This window comes from Fusarium coffeatum (assembly GCF_003316985.1).
Source record: "Fusarium coffeatum strain FIESC_28 chromosome Unknown BRIP53273_contig_127, whole genome shotgun sequence".
Taxonomy (NCBI): Eukaryota; Fungi; Ascomycota; class Sordariomycetes; order Hypocreales; family Nectriaceae; genus Fusarium; species Fusarium coffeatum.
The window spans coordinates 16,252-42,903 of record NW_022157920.1 but is presented as its reverse complement, the minus strand read 5'-3'; the positions used below and the strand labels follow the sequence as shown (position 1 = coordinate 42,903).

The 26,652-nt window shown below is 47.7% G+C and overlaps 9 protein-coding genes across 9 annotated transcripts; 5 read left to right on the top strand and 4 right to left on the bottom strand.

The window, feature by feature from the left end:
• Positions 1–76: 76 nt before the first annotated feature.
• FIESC28_05889 (uncharacterized protein) lies at positions 77–2,131 on the bottom strand (the record flags this gene model as incomplete). Its single annotated transcript, XM_031160034.1, has 1 exon — positions 77–2,131. The coding sequence occupies one exon, from the start codon at positions 2,129–2,131 to the stop codon at positions 77–79; it is 2,055 nt and encodes a 684-aa protein (XP_031015895.1).
• A 1,493-nt stretch (positions 2,132–3,624) lies between these two features.
• FIESC28_05888 (uncharacterized protein) lies at positions 3,625–4,692 on the top strand (the record flags this gene model as incomplete). The annotated part of the gene is made up of 1 exon (XM_031160033.1): positions 3,625–4,692. The coding sequence occupies one exon, from the start codon at positions 3,625–3,627 to the stop codon at positions 4,690–4,692; it is 1,068 nt and encodes a 355-aa protein (XP_031015894.1).
• Positions 4,693–7,438: 2,746 nt separating this feature from the next.
• On the bottom strand, positions 7,439–9,117 carry FIESC28_05887 (uncharacterized protein; the record flags this gene model as incomplete). Its single annotated transcript, XM_031160032.1, has 2 exons — positions 7,439–7,866; positions 7,920–9,117. 2 exons carry the CDS (start codon positions 9,115–9,117, stop codon positions 7,439–7,441), a joined length of 1,626 nt encoding a protein of 541 aa, XP_031015893.1.
• Positions 9,118–9,665: 548 nt separating this feature from the next.
• On the top strand, positions 9,666–10,489 carry FIESC28_05886 (uncharacterized protein; the record flags this gene model as incomplete). The annotated part of the gene is made up of 4 exons (XM_031160031.1): positions 9,666–9,744; positions 9,795–9,869; positions 9,922–10,100; positions 10,154–10,489. 4 exons carry the CDS (start codon positions 9,666–9,668, stop codon positions 10,487–10,489), a joined length of 669 nt encoding a protein of 222 aa, XP_031015892.1.
• An 826-nt stretch (positions 10,490–11,315) lies between these two features.
• Positions 11,316–14,168, bottom strand: FIESC28_05885 (uncharacterized protein; the record flags this gene model as incomplete). Its single annotated transcript, XM_031160030.1, has 5 exons — positions 11,316–12,859; positions 12,946–13,101; positions 13,148–13,378; positions 13,417–13,719; positions 13,769–14,168. The coding sequence occupies 5 exons, from the start codon at positions 14,166–14,168 to the stop codon at positions 11,316–11,318; spliced, it is 2,634 nt and encodes an 877-aa protein (XP_031015891.1).
• Positions 14,169–14,466: 298 nt separating this feature from the next.
• Positions 14,467–18,842, top strand: FIESC28_05884 (uncharacterized protein; the record flags this gene model as incomplete). Its single annotated transcript, XM_031160029.1, has 3 exons — positions 14,467–16,459; positions 17,118–17,233; positions 17,283–18,842. 3 exons carry the CDS (start codon positions 14,467–14,469, stop codon positions 18,840–18,842), a joined length of 3,669 nt encoding a protein of 1,222 aa, XP_031015890.1.
• Positions 18,843–19,221: 379 nt separating this feature from the next.
• Positions 19,222–22,370, top strand: FIESC28_05883 (uncharacterized protein; the record flags this gene model as incomplete). The annotated part of the gene is made up of 6 exons (XM_031160028.1): positions 19,222–19,602; positions 19,657–19,779; positions 19,830–20,135; positions 20,628–21,681; positions 21,893–22,320; positions 22,365–22,370. The coding sequence occupies 6 exons, from the start codon at positions 19,222–19,224 to the stop codon at positions 22,368–22,370; spliced, it is 2,298 nt and encodes a 765-aa protein (XP_031015889.1).
• A 1,736-nt stretch (positions 22,371–24,106) lies between these two features.
• On the top strand, positions 24,107–24,613 carry FIESC28_05882 (uncharacterized protein; the record flags this gene model as incomplete). The annotated part of the gene is made up of 1 exon (XM_031160027.1): positions 24,107–24,613. One exon carries the CDS (start codon positions 24,107–24,109, stop codon positions 24,611–24,613), a length of 507 nt encoding a protein of 168 aa, XP_031015888.1.
• A 71-nt stretch (positions 24,614–24,684) lies between these two features.
• FIESC28_05881 (uncharacterized protein) lies at positions 24,685–26,576 on the bottom strand (the record flags this gene model as incomplete). Its single annotated transcript, XM_031160026.1, has 4 exons — positions 24,685–24,948; positions 25,000–25,178; positions 25,851–26,358; positions 26,421–26,576. 4 exons carry the CDS (start codon positions 26,574–26,576, stop codon positions 24,685–24,687), a joined length of 1,107 nt encoding a protein of 368 aa, XP_031015887.1.
• Between the last annotated feature and the right edge of the window lie 76 nt (positions 26,577–26,652).

Below are 26,652 nucleotides of genomic sequence, written 5' to 3'. Positions count from 1 at the left end.
ACCCGTGCCTCCATTAGAACGAATATACTTCCACTTCGTGCACGATCCAATACCTCAAGTGACGATCGTCGTAGCATCATGGGTCTCGCACTCTGTCAGGTTGCGTCAAGTTCCCTTCCACCCCAAAGCTCCTGACGCTCCTACCTGCCTCCTCATGCACAACTCCGTAGCCAATCTTTACCTCACTTCCATTACCCAACGTGTGAAGATGTGAGGCTCTCGATGCCTCAATAATTGACGATGGTTTCATATCGCGCATTCTGCCTTCCTCCCAATAGGCATGCAGCCCAAGTAGGACCGCGGCAATTGCTAGCGCGATACTTGCTGCGTATACAGAGAGTAGCTGAGCTTTATCGTACTGGAACACGTTCATGTAGCGTGCTTTACGGCAAGGGTGGCCTTCTGCCGACGGGTCGGATTTGGAAACACCTGTTGGTTGACTGGTCGAAGCCCATGAGACCACACTAAAAGATGGATTTGAAAGTAGTGAGATAACCATATTCTCGTACATGCCTCTAATGGCGCGACTGAAGTTTCTGGGAGGCAAATAATTTATTCGTTCGACTAGTGGCGTTACTATGATTTTCGAATTGACATTGAAGTGCGGCATTGTCGTCGTTCCGTTCAAGAGGCGTCGGAGAGTGTAGCCGAGTGAATGGTAAGCTGCGGTCAACCTGTACTCCTCAACGTCCTTAGGCAATACGTAGTTTTGTTCCGGCACAGCAGTTGTCCGGTCTTTCAACCTTCTGTCCGGATCTAACTCTGGCGTCCAAGTTGTGTTAACCACCTTCCTGAGATATTCCCGTTTTAGGACCCTGTGCGACTGTATCTCCCCTACCCAGTCGAAGTGAACCGTGTAATTCACCTCCCAATGCTCGCAGCCAATAATCACTGGTGTATAGGCTTCGTACCAGTCTCCCTTGCCATGTTCCGGGGGCTGTGGCTTTGAGTAGTCATCAACAGTACAATAGCCGATCCACATGATAGGTTCTGTCCTAAATGCTCCTAGGTTCTTAGGGTATGGAGCCTTCTGCTTTGGTCGACCCCCAGGGGACGATATGATCTGTGGGTTGTCGTATTCGCCAATAGTGTTTTTTGCATAGTACGTCAAGTTGCCCATCGGTGCAAGCACAGTGGTGTTAAAAGGCGGTATTGCGTCTCCCAGATTTCGCACGGGAGAGTTTACCCCGGAGGCTATTTCCTGGCATCTATAGCCTGGGGCAACGAAATGCAAGACGTAGGAACAATTCCAACCCTGTGAGCAGATCTCAATACCAGACTCCTTCCGAACAAGCGGCTCATTGGCCAAAGCCACTCTCATAGCTGTCGTGGCATCCCATTGGACGCTGGGGGAGGTCCAGTAGTCGAAGTGGTCGGCATCATATTTCTCGATGTCATCATTTGGAAAGGTGCTGTTCCAAAGGGATACAGACATAAGATACTGTTTTTGTATGATCACAGGATCACGCCAATATACCCACTTCTCATTCGAAAAGTTCAAAGTCCGAATGTTCAGACATGTCCCGTTATTCTCCTTCATTTCACCCACGACAGACAGAGTCTCAGAGGTCAAAACCACTACTAGTGGAGTGATCCAACAGTACACAGCGATAAGACTCCCTATCTTGGCCTTCCTAATAGATGACCATGTCAACAAAGAGAAAATATCGGAATTGGCAGTGAATATTGAATCGACTGTTTCGAGGCGTGCCATTTTGTGGCGAAGGACTCGCCAGGCTCTTTGCTGGAAGGCCATGGCTGCTGCGGTACCAAGACTGGCCTTAGCGCAGAAGGAAAGGATGGTGCCGTAACGGAGCATCAGAGATTGGTTTATGGCCTCTCTACCTTCAAGCGCGAAATAGAACAGATGGTGGCCAAGAGCGAATACGGTGCCAATTACCACCAAAAGACACATGTTCCATGGTCTTGATCTGTACGTAGCCCAGAATTTGGTTAGATTGTGACACCTGCGCGTAGGCGATGCAAATAACGATGACCACATTCCCTTAGTTGTCGATGGATTCATGGAATCCTCCGAAACGGTTGCTGTGTAATTTTGAGTCTTCTGGTATGGCAAGAGCCTGATCTCGTCCGAGGGCAGCGTGGTATCATTATTTTCGTGGGGCGACATAGCGGATTTCACTTATGTTCAAAGATTCAGTTAACAAAAGAACAGGCACTCTCAGCTGAGGGGTCGAAAGGGCTTTATGTTAGCAATCGTTTGTGTCACCTCAGAGCCTCGTTTACTCTTTTCGCACAAGTCTGACTGTGTGTTGGCTCGATCTATTATTGGCATCCAGTACTGTCACTCAGCGACCTAGCGAGGACTTGGCATAAGCAACTGCGCTGACACCGTCAGAGCGCAAGGATGATCTGACATTCTAAGCCTTTGATTGATTGAGAAAAATTGGCTGACACGATTGGCATTTTTCGTAAAGAAGACAGCCCAACATTTAGGATACTAAGACCTGACATATTCCACCGTTTTTGGCTTGAATGCCTTGAGCATTGACAGTATGATATTTAACATCAGAGATATCGTCTGAACTTTCTGGCGCGACACTCTCATTACAATTGAAATTGGCAGTGCCTGTCAAGTGCTTTGAAGCTGAAAGCTCACCTGGCTACGGAGTACAACCCTTGTTAAATGTTGATCATCCACAGCGGAAGGTACCCGCGCGACGGAAGTTAACCATATCTTATCGTTATCAGCGATTACATCGTACAGCGCCTTGATTGGTTGCGCCTCGGCTCCATCGCCAGACGCCCGATTGTGGATGATCCGCTGTTCAGCAGTGGTATAGGTTAGGTTGACTTTGGTTGCAAGAGTTTTCTCTGACAATAAAGATATATCTCTCAAGCTCTACATTAGGATCCTACGTAAATCCTTACTTTAATACACTACATATCCTGTCTCTATCTCTTTAAAGCAGCAAATGCGAATCGTTAGGGCACAACTTCTTCAAAAGCTCCGTGTCCTGTGTTCGACAGCATTGTCATGATCATATTGCCAAAAACAATCCAGTTCCCACACTACGTTTGCCTAGTTCAAAACGGATCATAGCAGGGGGATCATCTGATCTTACAGAGACTTAGCATTCAATGGAACTTGGTTCCAGGACAACTTCGCTTTCTCGGGCTATTATAGAGCGACAGTAAAATATCCACCAATCCCGGACTAACCAACCTCGGAAATGATTTATGCTTAATCCTACCTCTCGGTCAATCGTCCCGATGATAAACAAATCAAACCCCCAACATGAGCCCATGCAACTCCCGTGAAATTCATCCCATCGGTAGATGATAGGTGGGGATATCGGATCTTACCCCAGATATGCACAACGCACGTTTTCGTCGGAGGTGAAACTTCCGATCGGCCCAAATTGGCATGTCGATATTGAGGATGTAACGAAAAGCAATCGCACTGCCAAGATGTAACATCCTTGATAGTAAGTCTTGGTAGAATCTCGTTGGCGGATTTGCGGATCATCATGAATCAAGCGCGCGAATTAAGGATGACTTGGCTCACTTGGCAGGAGTCGAGTCGGAGTATTTAAACACAGCTTTAATGCAATTGAAAGGAGTCTAGTAACACAAGACTCTTTCTTCCTCAAGAGAATCAAGATGTTCCGCCTCTCATCCATCATCACAGCGGCTATCGCCCTGGTCAGCGCCGTCAACGCCGCCTGTGGCGATGGCTCTCCCCAGGGTGTAGTCTCCGGCTCTGGCTCCTCCTTCACCGCCACCGTCAACGGCGCGAATGTCTACTCCGGCAGCGACTACCGTCTCGCCATCCAAACCGCCCTCGACCGCATCGGCGCCAACCAGCGCGTCACTGTCCGCGCCTCGGGCAGCATTGGAGCAAGCACCATCAGCATCACCAGCGGAAAGACGTTCGAGGTCTGCGGTACCATGAACGTTGTCTCCAGATCTGGTCGTGGAGCTATAGAGGTTATCAACCAGAATGATGTCAAGATTCCCTACCTCAAGATGACTGGTAGCCCCTACTTTGGCATGCGCTTCTCTGGTACTCGAAACCTTGCTCTTGGTGACATTACCATGAACCTGAGCGGCGGTCTTGGTATCCGCTTTGATCGCGATGCCAACTTCAACTATGGTGTCAGCATGGGTAACATCGTCGTCACCGGAGCTGGCAGCCACGCCGTCGAGGTCTGGAAGGTCGACGGTCTCACCATCACTTCCGTCAAGGCCAGAGACGTCGGCGAATGCGGTCTCCTCGTCCAAGAATCACGAAACGCCCGCATCGGTTACGTCGAGGGTATCAATGTCGCCAGAGGAACAGGCTACGCCACCCTACGTTTCGCTAACGAGAACGGAAAGCTAAACAACGTCTACACCACCACAAACATCTTCGTCGACAGAGTCTACTCTCGTGGCGGAGGTCGTGGCATCTTCTGTGTGTCACGGTCTGGTGCTGCTGAGATCAAGACCATTGATCTAGCCGATAACGGCAACAACGCCATTCTGATTGAGAACTGCTATAACATGGCCATTCGGGACGGTGTCATTAACGGTGGTGGCGAAGTCCGTGTTTCTGCTCGCAGCGAGTTCCCTAACACTAGTGGTATCTACGTCAAGGCTCAGGTCAACAACAACAGCGTTCGCGAGTCACCTTGTGCTGAGAACATCTACTGGGGTATCACTGGTAACGCTAGGAAGAACGTTTGCTAGATGACCATAGTCTGAATGAACCGAAGCTGTCGAGAGAGGGGAAAAAACATATGCTTTCTCGGGCTTTCTGGGGACACTGGCACTCCAGAATGGCGGTTATCTCTTGTAAATAATTCTCACATCAATTAAACATACACGCAACGACAAGACAGTCTATTGAGTCGATTCGTCTATAGCCTGATGCTATTAGATCAAAGTTTACTATTCACTCTTTTCTGTTGAGTTATTTGGCTTTGTTTTTCCAAATATGGCATCTAAACTGGCCAGTCTTCCACAGACCGACATTTTACCCCTGAGTAAAGTCTCCAAAGTTGATCGTTGCTCTTTCACTGATCGGTGCCTCCTTGAGCCCTGATAGAAAGCATCATGATCAAGCAATTATTTGGCTAGAAACAGTCGAGAACTGGATCTTCCAGGACCCGAATTTCAGCGAAGACAGTATTGCTCAAACAGACGATGACGGCCAGAATTCTGAAGTTCGCCAGAGCCTTGACATATTACAGGCTGCTTATGGTATACTTCTGCTCATGAATTGGGAGGGTGACACAAAGATGAGACTTGGAGCACGAAGAATACGGTTTCCTGACATCGTCTTCGCTTCCCGCACCCTGTATCCCTTCGCGATACCTGGAAAGAGGTGGAAGCATTCTTTGCTCCACGCAGCCTCCACGACCATTGGACATCATTCGGAGTACGAGAGGAGGTAATTCGTACCCTCTCATATACGTTCCTTCTTGACTCTGCATTCGTAATCTTCTACGATATGAGTCCCCGAATGGTAATTAATGAACTGCAATTTGGCCTCGCGGCTGCAGATGAGCACTTTAATGCTACAGATGCCGAGACATGGCTCATGCGCACCCAAACGGCGGCACAGAGGTCACTGGCGTGCAGCCAGGTCACGCTCTCTCAGTCTATTACCATGACTATGGGTGAGGACTTTGGTGCTAGTCGATGGGAGGTCTTTGGGACCATAAGCTGTCGAACTTGTTTGCTATTGCTAGTGGTAATTTGCACGAAAAAAAGCTAATAACGGCCTTACTGAAACATTCTAGCCTTCCACAATCTCATATACCAACGCCAGAATGGACCAGACCCAAGGTCAAGCTTGATCCTTGCCTATCAGATGAGGGCTAAGGAATTAGTTTCGGGTCTAGTCCAGTCATAACTTATTCTCAACCCCCGGCAACTATCTCTCCGTTGACTCAAACGAGTCTTGAAGAAATTCGGATTCTTTCTTCACGCAGATGAATATTGGTATCTCGCCAATATATTCTGTAGCCAATTCGAAAGTGGTGTTAATCTACACCGGTCTTTTGGCGATATTCCTTCCCAGCGATCTGGAGGATTATCAGATATGGGCAACATACATAGCCTAATCCTTCGCTTCCAGGATGCAGATCTTGCAGAGAAAGTTCTATCATGAACGAATCACTTATTCTTCTTCTCCAGCCTTTTGCTCTCGTGGGTATTATGAAGCCAGTCCAGCCAAGGCATCCCTCCGAAGTGGACGTCAAAACGCTCATGATGACGATCATGACGATAAGCTGCACCTCCAAAAAAGTCGAAGCCACTGTGAACAGTCGCAGTCTCAATAAGCTGCCAAGCGACAAAAGCCCACATGGTCAGGATGTGAGTTCTAAGCAGTATGGGTGGAAGGACGATGGGGATCGTGTTGGCTATGATATGCTCGATGGGATGGGCATACTGCGAGGCGAAGGAGACTGGTGCTGTGAACTTGTGGTGGATTTTGTGGACGCGACGATATAGGTATGGTACGTGAAACAGTCGATGGGAATAGTAGAAGAGGATCTCTCGAGAAACTAAGCAGATGGCAAAGTTGCTTACGAAACTCTTTGCAGATGGCAGTGATGCTGTGACCTGTAATGTTGATGGTATATTCCGCTGTGTCGCCAGAAACGCTAGGGATAGTTGCATTCCAATGACTATGAGTTGATTCCTCAAAGATATCAGGACAGAGTCTAGTATCTCAGAGGCTTTGGGCTGTTTTTGTGGAGGTTGTATCTTGTGTCTCGCTGCAAAACACGGAGCAACATGATCAAGGAGAACGAAAACGGCTGACGGAATCCACCAGAAGACGATTTGGACAAGACAGCTGCCCACGAACTCGATTGTAAAGGGATCATAGGTAGCGACTACGTTGGCCCAGAGTTGAGACATTTTGAACCTGGCTATGGTAGTTGATTGATGATTGAGCTGAAGGACCTCGAGATCGAGACGTAGATATACTTTGCTCAACGACTAACTCAATCGAGGAGGAGCTAATAAGAGGCGCTTTGATACCCCTCAATCTTTCAAGTCTAGTACTCATAAGGAAGTCGTCTCAAGAGCCTCTGTCTTCACTTTGCCCTTTTAAGTCTAACCTGTACAGTTTCATGCGGGGCCTCGGTTGGCTTGAGTGGCGTCATGGTCCAGGTGGCGATCCACGTGAATTATCCTGGCCCTGCCCGAGGCTCTGTTTCACAACCAGAGGACTATTGGTAATGACATGAACGGTCATTGGTAGAACCTGTGTAGTCTTGAACTGGCAGGCAGCTATATGAGAATCATGGCATGCTGATCGGGTCCCGCGGGTCTTATATCTTGCTAGATAACCACTCTGACCGAGTCACAAGTGCATGACTTTCGGCCACCTCAGCGCCGTTGTGTTTCCGAATACCTTCCGATCCACTAGACTGTTTCTAGAGACGTGCGATATCCGAGCAACTATTAACACCAGCCAGGTTTATGATACCCACTCGCCCTTCGACCGCCCTCTTCGTCCAGTAGGAACATCCCAACCAATACTCGACTTCTCAAACTTGAATGCAGGTGCCAGCACTCTGAAGTCCTCGTCCAATCCGTATTCCTCGCCACTCATGTCCCAGAAGTACTCAGGATGCTTGAATATCTCTGGGCGAATCTTCTGCAGCGACGGGTGTGTCTTTCCAACGAGCGCACTCGTATCATCGTAATGGCGAGGGCTGAACTGCGGGTCACGATTTCTAAGAGCCTTCTGCTGGTCCTCTGAGTATGAGCCGAGACGATAATACCAGATGTTGTACTGCGTCAGGCTAATGTCGATGTCAAAGGTGACGTCTTCTTGGGTGCGGGCTAATAATGCCCGAATGGCAGCCGCGGCTCCGACTAATCCTGTCTGATAGTCCGAGTTGGCTAGAGCAATGTCAGAAGTGAGATCTTGAGATGTACTATCACCGTGAACTTACGGAAAAGTGGGACAACAGCCTCGTCGAGACCAAGAAACTTGCCCTGTAAGTATGACAGCCCTACCGAACAATCGCTAATCTGCTGCCACCCCGAGCGGTACGACAGTGGCCCCCTGAAACCATAACAATTGTCCCTCATATAGATTAGACTTGGGCTCAACTCTCGTAAAGACTTGGAGTCAAAGCCCAGCTTCGCTAAGGCACTAGGACGGTATCCATCAACAAGAATATCAGCATCTTTGATAAGCTCAGAGAGTGTTTGCCGCCCCTCAATTGTCTTAAGATCGATGTCAACGTCTCTCTTGCCAGTCTGAAGATCCGGCATTGTTGCCGAATACTCTGGTAGCCTGCTGCAGGAGACACGGATGACATCGGCGCCGAGAACACTGAGGATCTTGGATACTGCTGGAGCTGCGATGACACGAGATAGTTCCAAGACTCTGATGCCAGTAAGTGGACTATAGCGACCAGTGTCTTTAGCTTCGGGCCAAGTCTTCTTCGGTGCTGGCACACGAGTCGATGTCCATAAGGGTTCTTGCGACATGATCTTACCATGTTCGCTTGCGAAGAACTCATCAGGCGTATAGCAAATCACACCGGCTTGCCCGTACTTGTCGTTGGCCACCTTTTCGATATCCTGAGAATCCCATTGTTCAACCCTTCTAGTAAAGGTCTCGAGGGCTTCTTCAGTGCTGACGTCACTGTCCTCAACACCCAACATCTCCATTGTGGGCAGAGCGTTCATAGATCCATGCAGATGATACCATCTTCCATCCTTGGTGCGATAAACATTTGTCGCATACCGCCTGATTGGCTTGCTCATCTGATGGAGATCCATTTTGGCAAGCTCTGCAAGCATTCTGCTGCTCTGCATAAAGTTCTTGCCTCCAATGGTGGGTAGTAGCACTGATTCAAGGAAGAGGATTGCAAGATCCGTGTTGATTTCAACATTCTGGTAATTGATGCCGTAGCGCTCGGCTGCGACTACATTTGCAGCTGTAGCTACGAGTGCATTGAGGGCTGCGCTCGACTCCGTGATCTTGAGAGGTGTGAGGATGAACGGTTGGTCATCTTCTCCTACAAACTTGACTTTCTCGGCGGCTTTAATGAAAGAGTCTGGAAGTTGTAACCTGGAATCCTGAAGGAGAACTTCATTCAGAATTCGAGCAGCTTCGGTGGAAATGGAGTAATGAGACATAGTATTGAGGAATGAGAGGCGACTTTTAAGGAGGGATGTTGCAGTTGCAAGGATTGGAATAAACTCAAGGTTGCTGCAGGTCAAGGGAACAGATATTTTCAATGCTACGTCTAACGTTACAACCGTGGATTTAAGTATTCCTTTCGGCTAAGTAAACCCGAGTATTGCCTCGACTTCCTTCCAAGTCAATGATATCTTTGCAATGCTTAGTGGGTCTTTCCGGAGTTCTTGGGCTTAGTTCGACTCCCGGAGTTTTGCACCACCGGAGTTCTGGTAGCGGACTTCGGGACACGGCAAACTGTTACACAGGGACAATGACATCCCAAACACAGAACGAGTGACTAGCATACTCGTTGACGGAGTACTGATTGCCGGTTATCTCGGATATGGAATTTTGAATCGCAACATCCGACGTTGCGGGGTGATATAAAGATAGCTTATACTCAACGCCTCTCAACCCTCTTCCTGGATCAGGACTTGGTGGCTATGCAACATAACACACTACTCCTTACTTCGTCGTGCCTATAGTTCAGAGACACAAAATCATCATGGCTTCTAACAGCGTATGGCGCGTTGGAGAATTCGGCAGCAGGCCTGTACGAGTGGCTAATTGTTCCGGTTACCATGGTAGGACAAGTCACACACAACCGAGACATTGCTGACCGATGATCTCATAGGAGATCCCGCTAGTGAGATGTACAAGCAGGCTACATTGGGTAATGTAGACTTTATAACTGGCGACTACCTCGCTGGTAAGCCTGGGATCTTGAAACTTGGATAGGATATGTGGCTTACAAGAATCAGAGGTGAACATGGCAAATGATGCGGAAGCATATGTGAAAGGACAACATCCAGGTTACGAGGCTACTGCATTGAAGGGTTTTGAACTTTCGATCGATGCTATCGCAGACAAGCGTATCAAAGTCGCCATCAATGGTGGAGCCCTTAATCCTGAAGGTCTCGCTGTGAAAGTAGCAGCTTTGGTAAGACTCTCTTGGAGCTTCTGTATTTAACGCTTGGGCTAAACGGTTGCCAGGTTGCCGAAAATGGTTATGATCTCAAGGTAGCCTATGTTTCCGGCGATAACGTGCTTCCCAAGGTCGACAAACACATGCCGCAAAACCGAGAAAACGCGTTGGCTCATCTTGATTCTCTGAATGACCATGTCACCCTCACTCCTGAGACTTACATGTTCGCCAAAGGTGGCGATGAACCTCGGGAAATAGTGTCTGCCAATGCTTATCTCGGTGCCCACGCCATATATGAAGCATTTCAACAGGGTGCCGACATCATCATATGCGGCCGAGCTTCTGATGCCAGCCCCGCCATCGCCTGCGCATGGTACTGGTGGAGATATGCGCTACTTTGGTAGGTTTGCATAAGTACTTAGCCATTCAAAATCCAGGGTTTAGCTTGGAGCTAGACTTGGGCGGCGGAGCAGAAGCTACATTCCATCCTGCCTATACCCATGATATACCATACTTCTGTGATAGTACACCACGCCAATGCTCTGTCGGGAAATGTGTCGCATGACCATTGACGGTTCGGGCTTCCAATACTCTCCCTGCCCCGCCTGCTGTCGTCGCCTCCAGGGAGACCCAGGTTACATTCCCCGCCCACGTGCCTAGGCTATCGCTACCGGTTCAAACCCCTCACTGACGTCGGCATTCGGAGTTAGTACACCGTCCTGAAATCAACTCTTTCTGATTTGTTGGGCCAAATGGACTAGGATATATATGGGCCTCTTGATAACCAGTACTAATCAATTGACGCGTAACATTGCTCTGGCAGACGAGCTGAGAGCTGCCTGTTCCCCTGGGAATGCGATTTATGTCCGCTGTACACTATACTATATTGTGTTACTGGATAGTACTAGTATTTCTGTTATGTGTTATCTTTTCCTTTAGGATATCTAAGATAGTTGCGTAATTTGACCATCCTATATTATGATGTTGTTACTGTTGACAGTTTCCCCGCGTCTGAGGGACTCGCGTCGTCTAACCAATCAACATCTCAGGAGTAAAGATGGAATAATATGCCGGCAAACCCCGCTCTAATCTCATGTAGTGCTAGACCAGTGGTGTACCAGATAACGGCCTAAACCCGGCTTCCGCTACCCATTGAGGCTTAATATATATTACACTATTTTTAAAAGCTTCTTAATCTTTATTATTTTCCGAGTTCTACTACCTTGTTCCTTATCTCCTTGAGACCATATCATCCTCGTCATTAATAACCACCAGCCTGTGGGCAGGCATGAAATAGCTGTATCCGGATCTCTTAGCCTGGCCAATCCAGAGTAGAGTATCCTTGCTTGGTAGACAAGTCAGTTCAGGATTGTTGTGAAGCTCTGCGATGAAACGTTGCCAGTTGATTCGCCGGACAGCGGTGTGTAGAACCTCCTGCAGTTCTACACCCTGCTCGGGCAGGATCGAGTCTAGTATGTCATTGACAACACTTTGTGTGTCCATAATGTCCGCCCATCCTTGCAAGCCCTCCATAGTAGGTCTCACCTGAAGCCTTTTGGTGATATCCACAAGCTGATTGACCATGTGATCCGACTCGGGCTCAGCGTGCGAGTCATCAGGTCCGTATCCAGGAACCGGCATCGGCTTATGGATAGTTACCGGCAGTTGAAGCTGCGAAGCCACGGCCCGTAGGAATCTCTCAGCAGCCCACTTAGAGGCCACATAGCCGTCAGAACCATCGTTAGGCAGTGTCGGACTGCTTGGTAGGCTCTGGTCGATATTGTAAATTTTGGGACCTTCCTTATCCCCGTAAATGCGGACAGACCCGGAAGATATGAAATGGAAAGGGATTCTTCTGGAGAGAGCGAGCCGAGCAAGTTCCTTGATTGAGTTGGTGTTTGCGGGGCGCAACACTTCGTAATCGTCCCAGAAGGATCGGTTGGCACCAGAGTGGAGGATGATATCCGAGTCGCGAGATAGCTGGCTGAACTCGTCTTTGCTGAGACCAAGGTCAATTTCTCCGAGGTCGCCTGTGTAGATGACGATCTTCTCGGATGCTTTTCTTAATGAATCGACATCTGACTCGCGGCGTACAAGGCAGAACACCTTTGCGATTTGTACCGATTGAACAAGGGCGGGCACAAGATGCCTACCAAGATACCCAGTAGCACCTGTGAGTAGAACGTTTAGTCCCGTGCCTAGAACTCGTGGAGATGTCTTGACTAGCGGCATAGGAAACTCCTCGCTCCAGGTATCGGGAACGGCGGTTTCAGCTGCCCAGTCAATCTTTGTAGACAAGGTAGCTTCGATGATAGCAGTCATGTCACTGAGCTTTCCCGCATTCATCAGCTCGACCAGCTTCGGGGCAGCCGAGAATCTCTCCTTGATCAGTCTATGAAGCTTGACAAGCAGTAGAGAGCTACCACCAACATGGAAAAAGTTGGACTCGGGAGTAATAGCTGTTGTGGGCGTGAAAGGCAACACACTTCGCCAAAGCTCCTCTAACTTCGCTTCTACTGGCGTCATCTCACGCCCATTGGCCAGATCTAGCTCAGTGAAAGAAGGCTCATCCAAAGGTAGAGCTTTGACAGCTGCCCGATCAAACTTGGAGTGCACAGTTACAGGTAACTGATCCAGGGCGACGATGATAGCGGGTCTCATATAGTCAGGAACCTGAAGCTTCGCTTGGAGCCCAGCAAGATACTCAGCTCGTCCGGCCTCAGGGTGGTCACGCGAGAAGACGACATGTGCAGCTAAAAACTCTGCGCCTTCACCTTCACGTAGAGTAACAACGGCGTGCTTCAACGATCCATGGGAAGATTCAAGGATAATTGTTTCGATCTCGGTAAGTTCCACGCACCCTCAATGGTACCCATGTTGAAGGCTTGCTCTGAACTGCCAATGTTGTGGCGCGGGAATTTGTTTTGATCAAGGATCTTTTGGTTCCGACACTGGCGTGCTTGAAGTAGCGCAGAGCGCATCTGAGACATTATGTCTGCAGGTCCTATAAAATGACCTTGGAGTTGTTAGCAGCTGTGTCCGGAGACACTGGGATTACATACCGTCAGCTCCAAGAGTTACTCGGACGTCACCCCTAAATGAGAGGGGCTGTCCGAGGGAAAGGTGCCCCTCAACTTCTGGCGCTGCCGCAACGTAGATGTTGGCATCCGAAAGGATCTTGGCGTCAGACGCAGAAGCCTGTGTTCCATGACCAATGATGATATCGGACTTGAGTAGCCCGTAGTCCCTAAGAAGTTCAGGAACAGATTGCAAGCCTGGCGCGGCTTGTAAGTCTTTGAACGTACGTAGTTGAGTTGATGTCTCCACTTACCAAATATACGATTCTTGCAATAGTGCGTTGTGAAAAGCTTTATGCCCAGACTCCGAGCTTTGTCCCAAATCTGGATGATTCTATCTTTGGGAAGGAACCACATATCGAAGCCAAAACCAAGGCTGACACGTCCATCGCCGAAAGGTTGAGAATTGGCCAAGGATTCAAGTTGCTCAAAGGCCCACGTTGGCAAGATATCAGGGTATGGAACCAGGGGGTACCAGGACTTGTACCTCACCATAAGTGAATAACAGTAGATACTTCGTATGCCCGAGTGCGCTGTAGCCGCAATAGCTTCGGTAACTAAGAGAAAGTTAGTAACTTGTGAGGAGTGAAGAACATGTTTGTTTACCATGTTCCGGCGAGTTTGTCATATGCGCATGGTCCACCACAGTAGTCGTTCCTGCATCGATAGACTCGAGACAGCCTCCAAGCTGACCCCAGTAGATGTCTCTTGGCTCAAAGTTGAAGCTTTGCAGGCCTCCAGAATAGATATAATCAAGAAGCGTATGATCTGCATGTCGAGCCTTGAGCTGTGTCATCCAGATATGGTTGTGGGTATCGATCATGCCTGGAGAAATTATTTTGTTTGAGCAATCGACTACCTCCGCGCCCTTGGGGGGTTCAATGTCCTTATCAATTTGGACGATCTTGTTGTCTTTGATCAAGACATCCGTGTTTGGTAGTGGAATGATGTGATCATCTTTCTGGTGCTCAAGAACGATCCCTCCCTTCAACAGAATAGAAGTCATGACTGCGAAGTTTTAGTGAGGAGAAAAGTCAATTTCACAGATTCGGTAGAACAGGTAATCACTTACATATACTCTTGGAATTTTCAAGACCTCGTCTATATAGTTATTACGGTTAATATCATACGCTATTAGTGTTAATGCATGTCCTCAGTCAGTGACTGAGTGAGTGGGGAGCCTTGTCAGCTATTTATACCAGCGTTACCGCTCGCCCAAGAAACATAAACTGTATCATCTACAAAGAAGTTCGAATAAACAGGAGAATTCATTGTTTCCTGATTCTCACAGCCTATCTGTCATAATGATCTCTAACAACAAACCTTTCAAGGTCCTCATTGTTGGCGGAGGAGTAGCAGGCCTTACCTTGGCGAACATGCTCGAGCGTTTCAACATTGATTATCTTATCCTCGAAGGACATGGAGACATTGCTCCAGCCGTCGGAGCTAGTATTGGTATGTTTCCTAATGGGTTGCGAATACTTGACCAAATCGACCTCTATGAGCCACTTGAGAAGTTGATGGGCTCTTTCGAAGAGACACAATCAACAAGGGACATGAAGGGAAGGCCCATTCTGAGTATACCCAGATTTCAGGACCACGTCAGGCTGAGACATGGGTATCCACTGATGTTCTTCGATCGGCAATATCTTTTGAAGGTGTTGCATGAGCGGTTGAGGTACAAACAGCGGGTACTTCTCAATCACAAAGTTGTCGATGTGCATCTCGTCGACGATGGGGTTGAGGTAAGTACAGCTGACAATCAGCGTTTTGAAGGATCCATTTTGGTGGGAGCCGACGGCGTTCATAGTATTGTGCGGCGTCACATGTTTCGACTTGGACATCAACGTGACCCGGAAGCATTCCCTGCAGACTCGTCCAACAAGCAAGAATGTCATTATCTTTGTAGCTACGGAATTGCCCGAAACGTTCCTGGCTGGGTGCAAGGCGACCAATGCACGGTCCTTGGGAACGGGTGTTCTCAGCTGGTGGTTTCTGGTCCCGAGAACAAAACCTACTGGTTTTTCTTTTCCAAACTTCCTACAGCAAGATACGGCAGTGAGATTCCCACCTGCACTAAGGCAATGGAAGCAGCCTTTGCGAAGAAATATGCAAATGTCACGATAACAGAGAAAGTCACCTTCGGCCAAGTATTTGCCCACCGCATATCTTCAACCTTGACGCCAATTCACGAGTATGTGTTGGGCAAGTGGTTCTTCGACCGGATCATCTGTCTCGGAGATTCAGTCCATAAACCAAATCCAATTGGTGGACAAGGCGGGAATGGTGCCATCGAATCAGCGGCAGAGCTTATCAACGCTTTGATGACGAAGAAAGCTTCATTGGGGAGTCTTGAAGTGATGAACACCCTGGACATACAGAATGTCTTTAGTGACATGCAATCGAAGCGGCACGAGAGAGCGAAGCGGATTGTGTTTGCCTCCCGACTACAACAATCTCTTGTAGCGTACGAAAAGCCAGGGCTTTCAAAATTTGTTTGGCGGATTTTTGTACCTCTCAAGGGCGATGAAGCATCTTTGGGTTTGTTCGGACTCACTCTTGCTGGGGCATCGAGGCTCGAAAGACTCGAGCTCAAGGCTAGACCACGGGCCATACCATATAGGGACGAACTCCCCGCGCCCCCATTGACCAGAGTTCTCATCGTCCGGTTGGCGTTTGTCGTCTCGATGCTATACCTCTTTCACATGGCCCGAAAGATACCAGCTACCTCGCAAGATAACACCACTCATATGGGTCTGCAACTTGTCACCCCAGTGGTAATCTACGTGCTGGAAGGATATAGATTAGGCAATGGCGGTACTCCCCTTGCCCTGCCAAGTTTATTCCTACTCGCCGTATATTTTCAAGGCCTACACCGGGTGGCACCAATTTACGCTATACTTCACGCTTTTATGAGTCTCGATCTATCCACTGGCCGATATGTCCAACCTGAAGTCATCTTCTCACTGTTAGTGGCCCTGGTTGTCTTACTGGTCGCAAGCGCATGTTCCACTTCGGATCATAAAACATGGGGAGCTATTACTCACGGTGTACCGCAGACCACGGCTGCAATCACTTTTTTTCTATCATATGGGTTGCAAAATTGGATACAAAGAAGCTTGTCTCGAACTGCGCAAGGCGAATTCGCCTTTGAAAGGTATAAGGGCAACGACCTGGGCCTTCTTAAGCTCACATATGCTTGTGTCGGATCTATCCAGGCAGCGTTTCATATCCGTCTGGTCGTCTTGCCAATGCTCGAAACTACTACACCAAGCAGCCTCTGGTGGGTTTTAGGGCGTGAACCGGTTCCAATGCCAGTGCTAGAAATATCTGGATATCTGTCTGAAATGGTGTTCTTCCTCAGCAACTTATACTCCATCTGGAACTTACGGCGACTGGGAAACATCACGACAAATCAACTTCTCCTTGCCAGTCTAGTTTATGCTGGGGGCCAGTTTGCAGTGGGCAGTAGAGCAGCTTGGATGGGTGTTTGGTATTGGCGAGAAATTGTTTTTGCAAAGTTGGTGGTTTGCGATCCTTAGTATTAGATATGATCTAATCATTTTGTAATAACAGCCTGTGAGTTTCACATTGAGGCTGGAGACACGTAGATTTCGTGTCCAGGCACGCGCATGAACGCAACCAAAACGAAGTCTGCTAAAACTAGCGTCCTGCTTTACATACTTAAAGAAATAAAGTATATTATTTAGCTTAATAGTAAAGGAACTAGCTAATAGTGGATTAAAATCTAGTTTTTAATTTTCTTTACTTAGGTAAAAAATAACATTCTTTAAGATATCTATAAAGTGGTATATTGTTAGGTTGGTATTATGATAGGGTAAGTTTCTTTTTCCACTGTGTGCTATGACACTTGCGTAGTCTGACCAATCAATATGTCAGGAACGAAGATGAAATAATATTCCGATGAACCCCGCTTTAATCTCACGCGCATCAGGACGCGCCCTTCTCCCATCCCTCCATCCCTCAAAGAAGGCTCTCGAAGAAGAAAGGAAGGCTGATCAATTAAAAATGTCCCGTCTCGAGAGATTACCACCAGAAGTTCTGCACGAGGTATCTATCGCCTGCTCATGAAATGGTTGCTCAAGTGCTGAGATTCTAGGTATTTCGGTACGTGCACGATGGCTTCGACCGGCATAAATGGGGCGGCTATGACCCGCCCTTAGGGTATCACGAACTACAAGGCGCAAACCTGCGACAAAATTTGTGTGCTCTGCGTCTAGTCAATCAACAGTTCCATGAGTTGGTAGACCCAATCCTTTTCCAGCATGTCTTCGTCAGTTCTGCCACGGGCATAGCGCGTCTGGACCAGATATCCAAGAATCCCAACCTACGTCGTTATGTGCGTCGCCTGGAGCTCTGCGTCATCCGCCAAAAGATAAATCACTTTGTGGACTACAGGCCTAATCACGAAACCAAAGATAAGGACTTGATTTATCTGGGCCGTCTAGCTATCATGATTCACACGGCATTGCCCAAATTCCCCGGCCTCAAAGTGTTGAAGCTTGACTTTGAGGACATACCTTATAGCTTTGAACGAGAAGTGGACGTATTGGGGAGCCTAAGTTGCTGTTTCAAGCAAGATACGGAGAACCTGTTTGAGTCCCTCGCTACAGCCCTTTGCAGATCGCAGCTTGATAAGCTAGAGGAGCTGGATATCGCGCTGCCTTTGGCACACGACTTTGGACATTTTCTACACGATGAGTCTGACCCAGAGTGGTGTTCAAAAAAGACATTCTTTGAGAAGCTCAAGCGTCTTCGAGTGGTCTACGGGCAATGTACGGAGGATGGCGAAGGCCTCGAGTTTCGCTACGAACAGCCGAACTATCAGTATGACAAATATGTCCAACAGCTACTCCCTCTTGCAAAGAACATCGAATCTCTAGACGTGAAGGGTTCCGATATTCTTAGAGTAACTCCGGCATCGGTTTCAAAATATCATTTGAGAGAGCTACAGCTGGACAGCATCTCTATATCAGGAAAGACCCTGGCAACGCTGTTCAAGCAGTCCCCAGAAATCCGCGAGGTTATCCTCAGCGGCATTTATCTCGAGGCCGACACATGGGAAGAACCGTTCAAAGTACTAAGCGAGTCCCCTATCACATTTCTCTACATCGAAACATGTGGCTACTCAGGTGAAGGAGAAAGCGGAGAATATGCTCCTGAGATGATACGTTTCGTAACGGCTCCTGATGAAAGCTACATCGCATCTTTACGTCCAGAAGACCACGCAGCTCTCGAGGCTATTTTCAAACGCATTCATGAGAACATGCGCAAGATAAATGGAGATACCTATGATGAGGTAGCAGCTAACTTGCTCAGAAAATGGCAGAAGGATAACATCCTGCGGAAGATGACGTCTGCAGGGGCTTTTGTCGCTGAAGTGCTTGCTAGACAGAGGGAGGAGGAAGGTTTGAGTGACTTTGGGTCATCGGGGGCTTCTATTGCGTCTTATCTCGACACATTGGACCGCCGTGCCCAGTGGGAGGCTGGGATCTATCCTTCTGATTCAGATTCTTCCGACGATGATTCTGTTCGGGATTATTCTTTAGATGGCTCTTTGGACAGTTGCTTGGACGACTCTCTGGACGATTCCCAGGATGAATCTTTGGATGATGACTCGTCAGGTGATCCATCTGATTCATCTGATGACGGCCTTTGAGAATTGTCGGCTCCATTCAATTAGTACAAGCGTCCTGACAAAGGAATGCGAGAAAGTTGCCAAAACCCACGGTCACTATTAGGCAGATTACAGTGACTTCGGTTCTATTCGGGTTTGCGACAGCAACTGTCACTCCCTGATGTGAATGCAGAACCACGGTGGGAATAGTTTGCTCATCTTGTCAGCTTGATTTATGTTTGCTGGAAACACAAGCAATATAATTGACTGGGCATTTCGATCGTTGTTTGTCTCTCACTCTCCTGCCTAATTCTCGTCAAAATGAATCCTATAATCCGATGTCCTGAAATTCTTGATCAATCATCCATCCCACTTTGATCTCAACCTTTCACTATTCAGATCAGCGTCCGAGCCAACAGCAATGTCGGAGCCATCTTCCTCGATTATGAAGCGCCCTCGTGCTTCTAGCCGAGACAATACAACCAATCTTCAGCATGATAACTATACAGTCGCGTGGATTTCCGCTCTGCCACTGGAAATGACAGCAGCCGAGGCCATGCTCGACACTATTCATGCGCCCCTATCGCGACACCCTCAAGACAGCAACTCGTATACCCTAGGAAGCATTAATGGACACAATGTGGTCATGGCATGTTTACCCAAGGGCCAGTATGGCACTAACAATGCCGCAACGGTAGCAAGCCACCTGACCAGAAGCTTCCTCAACATCCAATACCGTTTGATGGTAGGCATTGGAGGAGGCGCCTCTGGTAGCGCTGATGTACGACTTGGTGATGTTGTCGTTAGTACCGAAGTACTACAGTATGATCTGGGCAAGGCTATGCCAGATGATTAGTTCCAGCGGATTGCGTATCCTATCCGTCCTCCTCAGTCGTTGATGACTGTTGTCTCGAAGCTACAAGCCAGTCACAGCAGAGGCACAAACCACTTCCTCACGATCATCGGGGACAGCGCTGCCGTAATACCACATTACGCCCCCCAAGATTGCCAGACTGACTATTCCGCAAGGATTACGTCCCTCCCGTTACTTCAAAGGACTGTGGCGATTGCGACCAGGCGAAGGTAGTTGCTCGCGATGCACGCCAGAATCTTGATCTGGTTATTTACTTTGGGCGAATTGCGTCCGGCAACCAAGTCATTAAGGATGTATATACACGTGATGATCTCTCTAGAAAGCTAGGCTGCACCTGCTTTGAAATGGAAGCCGCTGGAATGATGGACAGCTTACCTTGCCTTGCTATTTGTGGTGTCTGCGACTACTCTGACTCTTGCAAGAACAAGGAGTGGCAAGAGTATGCGGCCCTAGTGGTGGCAGTATATGCCAAAGACCTTTTGCTAGCTATGCTACCCTAACTTCCTACTGGAAGCAAACGAAGAAAGAATTAAGAGTCTAAGGTCCTTGACACTGAAGCCAGGGAGTGTCTCAAAGCACTTTTCGTTACAGATCCGGCTCAGGACCGCGAAGACATTCTTGACGCCAAAGGCTAGATTTGCCAAGGCACTTGTGAATGGGTCTTATTGATAGAGGAATTCAAGACCTGGGAATAGAACCCTCCTCATTTGCTGTGGATATCTGCACCCCCAGGTGTTGGCAAAACCTCCTTGTCTAGCTATCTATCCACGTATTTTGAAGCCGTTTCCGCTAAGCAATCCGACGTAACAACCATCTATTTCTTCTGCGACAACAAAACTGACACTAGAAACACTGCCGTGAACATTCTGCGAGGGCTTATATACTAAATGATCGTACATAAGCGCGAACTAGTAAAAGTGATGATGCCAGTATGGGATCAGAGATTATCTTAGCTGTTTGAGAGCAAATCATTCGGAGTTCTATGGAAGGTCTTCGAAGGGATGATTGAGAAGCCCAACTTTCGCACTGTATACTGCGTGATTGATGCTCTTGATGAGTGCGAGCCTGACTCGTTGAGGCAGCTCCTGACCAAATTTGAACAACTGAGTGATCCCGACAATACCTCGCCCAAGAAAGTTAGATTAATTTGCCTCAGCAGACGGTCTCCTGAGAGAATACCCGAATCTCTTGACCTATTCACCAAGATCGAACTGGATATGATGCCAGCTGGGAAAGCAGATGTGGAACGGTTCATTGCTGAAAGGGTCTCTACTCTCGCTCGGGAGAAAAGAATGACCGGAAGACTCAAGGCTCGCGTCGAAGAGGTGTTGCAACGCAAGTCCGAAGGAAAATTCCTTTGGGTGAGCTTCATGGCACAAGAACTAGAACAGAAGAGGTTACAGGAAATTGAGACGTCATTGAATGGCCTGCCTGCAGGCCTAGATGCAATATACGACAGGATCCTATCACAAATCGACCGCAGCAAATGGGATACTGTTAAAAGAATGTTGGAATGGATACTCGTTGCCACCAGGCCACTCAGAGTACCAGAGTTATGCGACGCGGCCTGTGTGACGCCGACGGAGTTCTTGACTCGAGGAGAGGTCTGCCGCGAATTGATCAAGTCATGTAGCCATTTGTTACAGATCACGAAAGGAGAAGAACTGTTCGTAGGTGGCCAAAACTCTTGGGCAGATGAAAAAAGGCCTTGGAGGTCGGCACGTGAGGTGGAAACTCTCAGCAACATGTTTTGGTCACTATCTGTCACATTCCTCCACCAAAGTGCAAAAGACCATTACATCAAAACGATTGATCCTGAGCGGAACGAAGGAGATTCCGCACCATTGGCCAGACTTCATGGATCTGTGCCAGATCAGCTGACTTGGTCCTTTTGTGATATAAGCTGTGCTCCTCCAGAGGAAACCTACAACCTGACTGCGGACCGTCCACTGGCCTCGTACATGACTACAAGCTGGCATCCCTATCTTGAAGAGGCAGATGACATTGGTGAGGTCATTAAACAGAACAGCTCGTTCTTTGGTGAAGCGTCACAATCGCGAATAACATGCGGAATGCTTACGCAAGAAGATAATTCGAGGTTTCAATTTTATGACTCATTTGATGAGTCTGTTGCGCCTCTGTTGCATCTCTGTTGCATCTGGCCTGTTGCATCTGGCCTGTTTCCTAAATCTGGAGAAGTTAGTAAAATGGTGTCTAGACGACGGGCAACAAACAGATATCAATGAGTCCTGGGGAGAGGAGCGTCGTACACCTCTACAAGTCGCCACCGCCGAGGGAAACCAAAATATTATCAACATCCTCCTTGATGCGAATGCTGATGTACTCGTAAAAGACAACCGCGATGAGAACGCGCTCTTTTACGCAATCCGGACAGGAAGAATTGATATCAACGCGAAGGACCAAAAAGGCTATAACGCCTGCTCTGCAGCGGTGCAGGCTTTCGAATCACCGGAAACCAAATTACAGACGTTGCTCGAGATGGGGTGTGACCCAAATCAGCCAGACTATCAAGGCAGAATAGCTCTCCATTACTCTGCCATGAAACCGTATTCGCTTATGAGATTCGAATCATTCAGTCGCGTTGTGTGGCTCTTGCTTTCCCAGAACGGTTCGCAGGTGAACCAGGTTTGTCACAAGGGCTGGACAGTCTTACATTATCTCGCGGACAGTTTTAAACATTATTTTGACAGCCGCAGGTTCCTTTTCGGAGATTTCGTCCGCCAGTCACTAGTTTATCTCCTAGATAGAGGGGTAGACCGACACATTGTGGATGTGAATGGGGTGTGTGCTCTTTCAAATTGTAGAAACCAGTATTTTGCAGGATCATGCACATATAAGAGAGCCTTGCTGGGAGGTCTATGTGTCTACAGCCAAGGAGATGATTGTAGTACTTCAGGACTACTGTACAGCACCTGATCAACCTAGATCGAAGGTTGAAGAATCCTTCAAAGAAAGTCTCAATTCTTTGAGGAAACCTTTTTATGAACAAACGAATGGTGACGAGGGCCGTGTGGCCTTTTTGATATGGATGGGGAAGGGGCTTAATAACTAAGCTATTAGAAGATAAGTAGATTTAGTAATTATTATAAGATTCACTTTATAAGTTATAAAATATAACTATAGACTAGGTCTTTATTGGTATTAAAGTTTAAAAAGTATAATTACTCTTATATTAATTTGATCCATATATTATGGACTTATACCTTAGAAAAACGTAAAAGAAAAAGAAAATAGTTAACGAGGGCTGGTAGACGTAAGGCCGTTTGATCTATAGGTAACCTTTCTTCGCTCGTCCCACTAGCAACAGAGGGAGACAAAAAAACAACATAACATAGATGCCATGGACCGACACCTCATAGCGCCATCCATCTCTTGGCGCGACAAATCATGGTCGAGATGTTGTCAATGACCGCAAAGTCCGTGGAAGGAGGGATGCATCCACAAAGCATTACAACATGGAACTCAAGTTCGGTGTGCTCACTGGGGTTGAGATGAGCAGGTGGTTTTAGTAGGCTTTGGGCTATAGTCTGCTGTGCTTGAGGTGATGGGTATGCCATTGTCAACGATGTGGGTGAAAGTGGCCGCAATCAGAAAGGGAAATAGTTTTATGCAGGTCTAATGTTGTGCGGAGGGTGATTGTGGTTCAGTAAGACTATGTGGCTGGCTCTAACTTGGCGGCTTCGATAGAACGTCTAAAAGAGGACTGAAAGCAGACGCTGCCATGGGTTGCACAAATCAAAATGAACAATTTCCGTCGTTCCTTGAACTCTTTGATAATAGTGTGAACCTGGCTGCGCGTCTGGAGGACCACCCTGGTAAGGGTTACTGCTCAAAATGTTCGAATGCTAGACTGCATCTGTTTATTTGTCGCAGAAATGTGGTCAGATTTCCCAGTTAACAAGAGGTTGCTTCTCTCTTCGACAAAGTCAGTCTTCCTGTCGTCAAACCCTATGATCCATGACATGCGTGCGTTGTCATACTGTTGTATCATATCATGACACAATCTCCCTGGAAACCCAGAAGTCGTGGACTCTGTGAGGCTGAGCAACGTTTTGATGGACCGGGAGTAAGCGGTAAAGACCTGACTAGGTCATTTACGGAAATAGCCGAGTGTCTTTCCGCCAACTTTAAGCTGGGCTTCTCTGCTGTGCAGGGATCTGAATCCATCGCATGTAGAATGAGTCGTCACCATCGTATGAAAACATGTCATGTTAGTGGGGCACGACTGACGGTGCTATAGCAACGATTCTTCGAAAGAAGAAACCATTTGAAGTTGCTGACGATAGTTTCTAGGCAACGACTAAATCTTCAGACTATTTTAACCGGCCAATATCGCGCTCAATATTCACCATTGCATCTCTCATAACATCACCTTCAAAGCAATTCAAAATCTGCAACAACTACCATCAAAATGGTCAAGACAACTTTCCTCGCTTCCTCTCTCCTCGCTTTCGCAGCCGCAGCCCAATCCTTACGATTCACGGGCCCCAGCACATCAGAAGCTCTGGACATAACGACGGAAATCAACATCACATGGGGAAAAGGCAACTCATCAGAAGAGCACGATCTCCCACCCAAATTCACCCTAGAATGGTTCACTCACCCCGTCAAGAATCAAAGCATTGGGTCCGAGATTCAGACTGACCTCGATGTTTCTGACGGTGAATACAAATGGAAACCCAGCACGAGTACTATCAACATGCTTAAGCCGTTTTGGAATGAACTCTACGATAATAAGTTCGAGTTCCAAGCCGTCTTTTACAATGAGACGGATCCGACTTTGACTTTGAAAACGGTCTCTAGTGGAAAGTACGCCGTTATTGGCTTGAAAGACGCAAGAAGTGGAGGAGAGACAGTTGGGCTTCCATGGGGAGTTTTAGCTGGTGGTCTGGCGACAGTGGGCATGATGCTTGTTTGATGAATTATGGTTGTTAGATAGAAATTTTAATGAAGAACTCGAATGCATGAAAGTTAAGCGCAAGCCATATCTTAAGAAATGGGCCTATCCGCAACCTTTCCATCTCGAACAAATTCGGTGATCCAACCAATCGTCATCTTGCTCCGCTTCGTATCGGCAAAGTTTTCATGATCCCCAACCAAATGTTCTTTGTACCAGGGGTCTTCCTTTATCTTCTTGTAGTCATCAATGCTCTTAAACACTACTTGGCTGAAACAATCGTAGTCTGCAATGTTGGCCATCTGGGGATCCATCAACTGGTACATCAATTCCCGAGTTTCTGAGTTATTGTGAATCTGTATTTGAGTTTCAGTATTCTGAGTAAAACTGGTGTCTCCGAAACTCACCATAGTCCATCGTCTGATGCCGTATTTGGCCATGAGGTCTTTCGTCATGGGAGCCGATATGTTGATCATATGATCCCTGTATTGTTCCTCACTAAGATCCGATCGGCGGTAGCCAAGGATAGTCAAGCATAGTAACTGGTTCTGGGTACCACTGGGGCACAGGGGATTTGGGTCAGGCGCTGCCATTATTCAGAGCTAAGGTATTGGATAAATTGCTGCTGTACAGTGAAAGTTCTAGTGCAGCGTGGAATCAGTCTCTTTTTTGGCATATTCCAAGAGTCGAGACGTTTTCTTATTTTCGTATATGACCCGGCACTCGGCTGTCGTAGAACATACCTTTCGGCCTTCGCTGTTCGGTGGAAACGACAAATGAGCCAAGATGTTGACAATGTTGGCTGTCGGGTCTCGGGTTTCGGGCTTCACTTGCACGGCCAAGACCCGACCACCGAGTGGATGAAGTGCAAGCAACAACGCCATGTTAGGGAGTGGCAATATGAATACTATCGTATTGACTATTCAGTGTTGCAATATGATATAGTACTAATTAAAAATAGTGAATTAAAAGTTTAGGTGATTTAAAATGACGCTTTACCCTTCTATGTGACAGTCTACCAGAAACCAGAACCTGATCCCTCGTCGTATACGAAAAGCCACCTTCCCGTCCTGAGCAAGCTTTTTCAACACCTCTTCCATGAAAGGCTCCAGACCCTTCTCCCTGACAATCTCACTCAAGTGGCTACCATGGATTCTGTGGACGAGTTCCTTGACGGTTACCCCAGATATTCCTTTCAGAGCATGCAGACACCGCTCCTCCCGCCGACGCTTCGTACTGATTTCCGCTTCAATCTTACCTGGTAGATCCGGGATGACTTCCCCGTGAGCTGGATAGCCGATTCTACAATGTTGACTCTTCATCGTATTTAGAGTACGCATGTAAGTAGCGAGGTCTTCGACTGCGCTAGTCCCGTGGCCCAGGATGTTATCGCCTGTGAACATGGCATTTTCTTCTTCGAGAACAAAGCAGACGTGATCGTGAGAATGGCCTGGTCCGTGGACAGCGCGGACGGTTGCACCTTCGACACTAAATATCTGTTCGTCTGTGATAGATCTTTGGTCCTTTGCAGGACTGTGTTTATAAATATGGCCAGCAAGCGTTGGGTACATGCGAATTAGATCGGGCACTCCACCAGTGTGATCACCATGCCAATGTGTGAGCATGACCATCGATAAACTGAAGGAACCCTTGTCGAGGGTTGACTCCACTAGATCTGCCCATTTCGGTATCCCCTGCCCGGTGTCGATGATAAGTCTTTGCTTGCCAGTCCCGATAATATAGGTGTTCGTGCCTTGAAGAGTAAACTGAGGTTCAGATGCGTCAATAGTTGGACGAACCATAGGAAAGTGAAGCGTTCACAACTAACCTTTCCTGTATTTTGACCCAGTATTCTGATCACTCGAGGGCTCAATTGCTGCACATCAGGTAGTCGGGGCAGTCGTGCTTGTTGACTCTGGAGGTAGTCCTCGAAGACAGACACATTCAACGCCTTATTTATCTGCTTGTAGCCTCCAGTGCCCATTGTGATTTCGATTGAATATTTGGATCACATCTACGGAAGTTGAGCAAGAGGTTGGCGTCGTCGAGGCTATTGACGA